The 6,000-nt window shown below is 36.2% G+C and overlaps 1 protein-coding gene across 2 annotated transcripts in view; it reads left to right on the forward strand.

The window, feature by feature from the left end:
* LOC113240632 (Fanconi anemia group J protein-like) overlaps window positions 1-5,050 on the forward strand; it is a 100,034-nt gene extending 94,984 nt beyond the window's left edge. For both annotated transcript variants that reach the window (XM_026477972.1, XM_026477974.1), the window contains exons 15-19: window positions 360-453; window positions 1,188-1,301; window positions 1,995-2,119; window positions 3,616-3,742; window positions 4,630-5,050. In XM_026477972.1, coding sequence (XP_026333757.1) covers window positions 360-453; window positions 1,188-1,301; window positions 1,995-2,119; window positions 3,616-3,742; window positions 4,630-4,734 — 565 coding nt within the window. In that variant the 3' untranslated portion in view covers window positions 4,735-5,050. The remainder of the gene's footprint in view (window positions 1-359; window positions 454-1,187; window positions 1,302-1,994; window positions 2,120-3,615; window positions 3,743-4,629) is intronic.
* Window positions 5,051-6,000: the final 950 nt, after the last annotated feature.

Genomic DNA, 6,000 nt, shown 5'->3' on the forward strand with positions numbered 1-6,000 from the left:
GGTTTGAGTGTTTGTGGTGCCGTCGTGGTTTCCGATTTCCATAACACAAGTGCATTAAGATACTTACTTCAGGATCAGAGCAAGTTATGTGATGTTGTGCAATATTTATTTATTTATTCATAACAAACGCATAGAAAAATTCGAATCGAGACTCGATCGGTAGCTCAGTTGGTAGAGTGGTTGCCCTAAATTGCTGACATAGATACGAGTACTTTCTGATCGAAGGAATTTTTCTTTGTCTTCGATCTTATTGTTTATTTTTGAATCGGTTTTTGGCAGTTTTCCAAAAATATTCCTTTTGGAGTACGTCTCTTTATATTGAAGATACATTATCTGTACATATATTTTATCATTTTCAGATGGCAAGATACAGGCGTGTGGAATAAGTTGAACGAGCTAAAGAACGTGTTTATGGAAAGCAGAAATGCTCGTGATCATAATGAAGTCATGGAGGTAATAAATGATGTAATAAATGAGTCGATCTATCGACGTGACTATGACTTACATGTTTAGTCATAAGTACTGTAAGTGTAAGTTGTGCAAAATAAATAAATAAATTATTATTTTAGTTGTACTTCCAGATTCTAAATATAGTCTGAAAAAATTAAATACTCTCCCGTCCCGTCACTTAATATTATAAAAAAAAGACATGCATCAAAAGTCTAGGGGTCAAAGACGTTTTTGCTAATTACCGAAAATCAGATATTTTAATGAACTTTTTAACACCAATGGATTTTTTTGGTCAATTTCATTTTCAAATTCAAATTATAGAAATAAGCTACACGCCTCTCCATAACAGTTGCAGTGCCACTCAGAGCTTTAAATCGCAAAGACCTTATGGGCACTGCCACTGAGACAAAGTTGACAAGACTCTTGTGCGTGTAATTTCACCAGAGTAGTTGTGCTTGCTTGTGAAATAAATATTGTATTTTGAGTTTAATTATTAATACAAAAATCGAACACAAAGAAAAATTCCCTCGATTTGACAGGACTCGAATCTGCGTCTGTGCCTTATCAGGGCAACCACTCTACCGACTGAGCTATAGATCGACTCAGCAGACCTTTTCCTATGCGTTTGTTACAGATCTTTGTTTTTTGGTTTTAACGGATTTTTGTCGTAGCGCCATTTATGAGAAATCTATGAAAGTTTTTCATCACTTTTGAGTTTCATATTTTGGTGTTTTCAGGATTATTACGAGACCGTGTCTTCGAACAAAGGGGCGCTTCTGTTCGCGGTGTATCGCGGCAAAGTTTCTGAAGGTATGGACTTCAAGGACCATCAAGCTCGGGCTGTTATAACGGTAAATGATACCCCAATGATAGCTACTATTATCACTTATAGGTCCGTGTATCGGAGTCACAGTTTAACTGCCTCAGTGGCCGAACGGTTACCATGCCGGACTGTCACGCACGGTACCGGGTTCGATTCCCGGGCCGGAAGAAATATTTGTATGGCCTCCTTTTATTTCTTTCATGAGTTTGGGTGTAATTTATGGTTGTCTATGTGTGTGTTCATGGCATCCGCGATACGGAGTCTTCCTAGTTCGGGGCTATGAGTGTGTTATTATTATTATTAAAAAAAGAGAGTCCCGTATGCCTATAATTTCACCAGCACACTTACCCTTCAAAACCGGAACACAGTAATGCTGTCATTACTGCTTGGCGGCAGAAATAGAGAAGGTAGCAATAATACCCTGCACGAACTCTTTCACAAGAAGCTCTACTGCTACTAAATGAAAAATTACTTTTTTTATTTTATTTAAAAATGTACAATACCAGGACGTAAATATTACACATCGAGCTTTACAAAACGACTGTACGACATAATCGGTTATCTGCGGATTTGTAGAGCGTCGGCTCGGTATGTGTGACAGAGACGACGCTCAACAAATAATCGATATCAAATGATATCAGGCGATCGTCTTTTTCTAACACTCGATGTGTAATGTATACGGCGCAGTATTGTACATTCATAAGTTGAGATATTTTTTTAGGTGGGCATTCCTTACCCGAACATGTTTGACCCTGCGGTAAAGGAGAAGATGAACTACAACGACAAATTCGAAAAGGTCAAAAAACTTCTACGAAGTCAAGAATGGCTTCGAGTACAAGCTTACAGGTGAATGTAATACTTGTTTACTATCTGAAGTAATTCCTTTTTTAACCGACTTCAAAAAAGTTTTTTTTGTTATGTATGTTACGTGATAACTCGTTTAAAATTTGTGAACCGATTTTGATGATTCTTTTTTTGTTGGAAAAAGGGTACCTCAGTAGTCATAATAATAATAATAAACCAGCTAATAAGCTGAGAAGAATAAATTATTATTTATAATAATAACTTTATTCACTCACACAAAGGCACTGGTAATAATAATAATAAACATTATTAGCAAAAAAACAAAAAGAAGAAAAAACAAAGAGAAGAAAGTGTATCTGTGTGTGCCTGTGTGCTTGCGTGCGTGCGTGCGTGTGTGCGTGTGTGTGATTCCGTAGAATCGTAGTCCAAAATGATCAACCAATTAATTATATAGCAGTTTTTTGCATTCAAATTAGTGGTCCCATTTAAATTTTGAGCAAAATATTCCACCTCTAAGGGTGGCAAACTAGGGGATGAATCCTGTTTCGTGCACTTTCCGGTAACTGATTTCAATAAAACTTGGCTAATAAATGCAATTCCTCGAACTTTTGAGGTCGATTTTTTTAGTACTCTGTACTGAGATTATTATTTACTATTCCATCCTTACTATTTGATTGTTCTAATGATACTTGATGCAGGAGGTAAGCCGTGTACTATTTTGACTTTTAAAGAATAGTGGCCCAAGCCAAAATTGCCGATTTTTATTTATTAAACAGAAAAGATGGGCAGTAGGTTAAAACCCAATCAACCTGTGCCGGGTTTTAATCCATTTCTGCCCAAACTCGTGGGCAGAAACAGCGTATACGTAATTTGGCATAATTCCGTACTTATTACAAATTTCGATATAAAAAAAACCTTAATTTATACGAAAAACAGGCATGTCCACACAATACCCACCTTGCAATCCTATGGGTTCTCTCTTTACACTACATTACTGTTCGATTTTGTGAAAATCGATTCAAGTACATACGATCTAACGATTATTGTATCGATTTATTTCAATGCAATTTTCAAGTGAATCAATTCAATAGAAAGGGCAAATCGAATCGTCTAGATCACAATTCTCATATTACAATTTTACTTTTAAATATTTTTTGCCCTCGATTTCGCTCGTTAATGGGTTTTAAACCGATTTAAACCCGACGTTAACAGTGCGCCAGGTTAAACCCCAGGCGCTTCCCATCTCTTGCTACACCAATTGCCTGGTCTCAAACTAGGGAATCCCCTGTACTATAGCATAAGTACCATAGCAACGGAATTCACTCTGAGGCACTACCCAAAAAAGATACATCAGAACCAATTTAGCAAAAAATTCATTTCCCTCATTGGTCCTACCGGTAATCGAACCCGGGACCTCTATATCCAATGCCCGCAATGCAAATCGTTGGGCCACCGAGGTCGTTAGTTTATTGCGGATAAGAATTTATATTATTATTTATAAATAATATATTAATATTATTTTGAAATATATATTTCAGAGCACTGAACCAAGCCGTTGGCCGATGCGTGCGGCACTGCGGCGATTGGGGTGCCGTGCTTCTCATAGATTCGCGTTTCCGCGAACCCTTCTATACCGAACACCTTTCCAAGTGGGTGAAGAACTTTGTAAGTATCCTACGACACTACACCTATCTTGTATGTCACGGGTAGAGAGAGATATTTCTAAAACAGGGCAGGACTTGAAAAATACAGGCCTCTCCAAAAATTAAATAATATCATTTTTTTATGTTACGGTCATGTGCTACGCCGCCACATGATTGCAAAGTTCAGGTTACCCAGAAAAAGGACATGCAATCGAATAAATGGACAGGCCTCTTCAATAGATTGTTCAGTGTTTCCAAAAAAAGGATAATTGTCTCTAAAAACTTCAAGACTCTCCGAATAAAGACAAGATACTCGAGAAAGGAAATGGACAGGAATCTTAAAAAAAACAATCACCGAAAAGCGACAAACTCGGCTTTAACCTTGAAATATTTATTTTATTTGATACTTACATTTTTTGCTGTTTAAGGCAACAAGACCACCCATACTAACACCAGCACCATTACAGTTATTTATCTTCTTAAATTGAAGAGGCCTTGTCGGTACAGTAAATGCAGCCATTTCTTTTACTTGATCGAGATAACTTGTCTTCAATATTCTCTTTCACGCAGTTTTCCTTGTGTTACGTTATAATTATTTTTAAATTAATGTATACACTCCCGGACACATAATTCGAGCCACCATGCATTTTTAGTATTAAACACCCTAAGCCATTGACCTACAAAAAGGTCAATGTCTTACACTTAAACCATGTTTAATTGATTAAAAACTATTATCCAAATTCGCAACTGATATACTAAACATCATTTCCATAACTTTTTTGTAATATACGAGTATCTTAGCCCTTTAAGAATAAAAATGCATCATGCCTCGAGTTATCTGTCGGGGAGTGTATATACTCCACACAAACTTGTTTTGTGTTCTATATCATAATGACATTTCCTGAACAGCTGGGAAACAACCACCACACGTTCGACAGTCTTGTGAACAATCCGAACAGCCTCGAGTCGTTCATGCAGACCATGACCATAAGAGAGAATGAAGGGGAAGTATAAATATCAACACACACTGATCGACTATCAGCATTTTACTTCGTAAGACACTTGCGCCACGTAGCGTCTATTTAAGATTATGAAATTGGGTCCTGACATATCAGGAAAGTCGTTGCAGTTTGTCATAATAAAACATTAAGAAACCAGGAACGCTCGAGTTACACGACGGCCTCGGTGGCCTAGTAGAACCAATATGAAAAATGAACTTTTCTAAATTGGTTCTGATTTGGATGTTCTGGGAAGTGTCCCAGAGTGAATTCCCTTACACTGGTACTCTTAATAAAGGGAATTGGTGTGGTTATCTGGCAGATATTATAACGTAAACTTGATTAGAATGACGACAGGTCGACAAAATTAGCACGGCGTAACTTTGTATAGTCTGTCTTTTTTGAAGAAGGAATAAAATGACAGTTAAGTACGCAAGCAGCTAGTGATTGCCGTCGATAAATATTCAATCGACTATCGACTGAATGTTGGTCACGCTTATGCAATAAATAGCCGAACTTGTTATATTATATCATCATCGGCCCGTCCGCCCGTACTATATATATCATTATTCGTCCAAGTCCTGGGCACAGGTTATTTGAATTGTCGATTTTTGTATATTCGTACATGCATTTGTCAGAACTATGTCTATTAAAAATTCAAAGATGAGACATATTTTCAAGTTTTTCATTTTAATTCAATATAGACAATCGAATCCGCCTGTTCTTATTAAAATGTATATGAATGAAAATTGATTTCAATACTAGTTAGCCAACTGTCAAAACTATCGACAACTACACGACTATTTAAAATTTTATGAAAACTGGCAACCCTGCAAGTGTCATTTTACTCCGTCTTCAAAAAAGAGAGACTACAGTAGCCTACAAATTACATTTTTTATACACACGACAAAACAATAAATGTTTTACATACCTACGTTAGAGACCGTGAAAGACCCAGAGCGAGATAACATAGAAATTGGACGCGTATATGAGCCTGTAGCGGCGTTAAATCGCGAAGAGTGGAAAAGGGGAATTAACTGGTCTTGATACTTTTAATGATTCTTTCTATAAATTTAAATGTAAATTGCGTGTTCGTAGGAGCTGTAGAACTTAATAATTTATTTTCATTATTATTTCTTTTATCTTTCACAAAATATTTAATTAATATAATTGCACTGTCATATTTACATCAATCAACTATTTATTCCGATCTTATAATCAATTATTTACCTTAAATTTTAGTACATTAATGAATGATTTTTATTTTATTATTATTTTTGTA

Source organism: Hyposmocoma kahamanoa, unplaced genomic scaffold, assembly GCF_003589595.1.
Source record: "Hyposmocoma kahamanoa isolate Upper Pololo Valley unplaced genomic scaffold, ASM358959v1 160, whole genome shotgun sequence".
Taxonomy (NCBI): Eukaryota; Metazoa; Arthropoda; class Insecta; order Lepidoptera; family Cosmopterigidae; genus Hyposmocoma; species Hyposmocoma kahamanoa.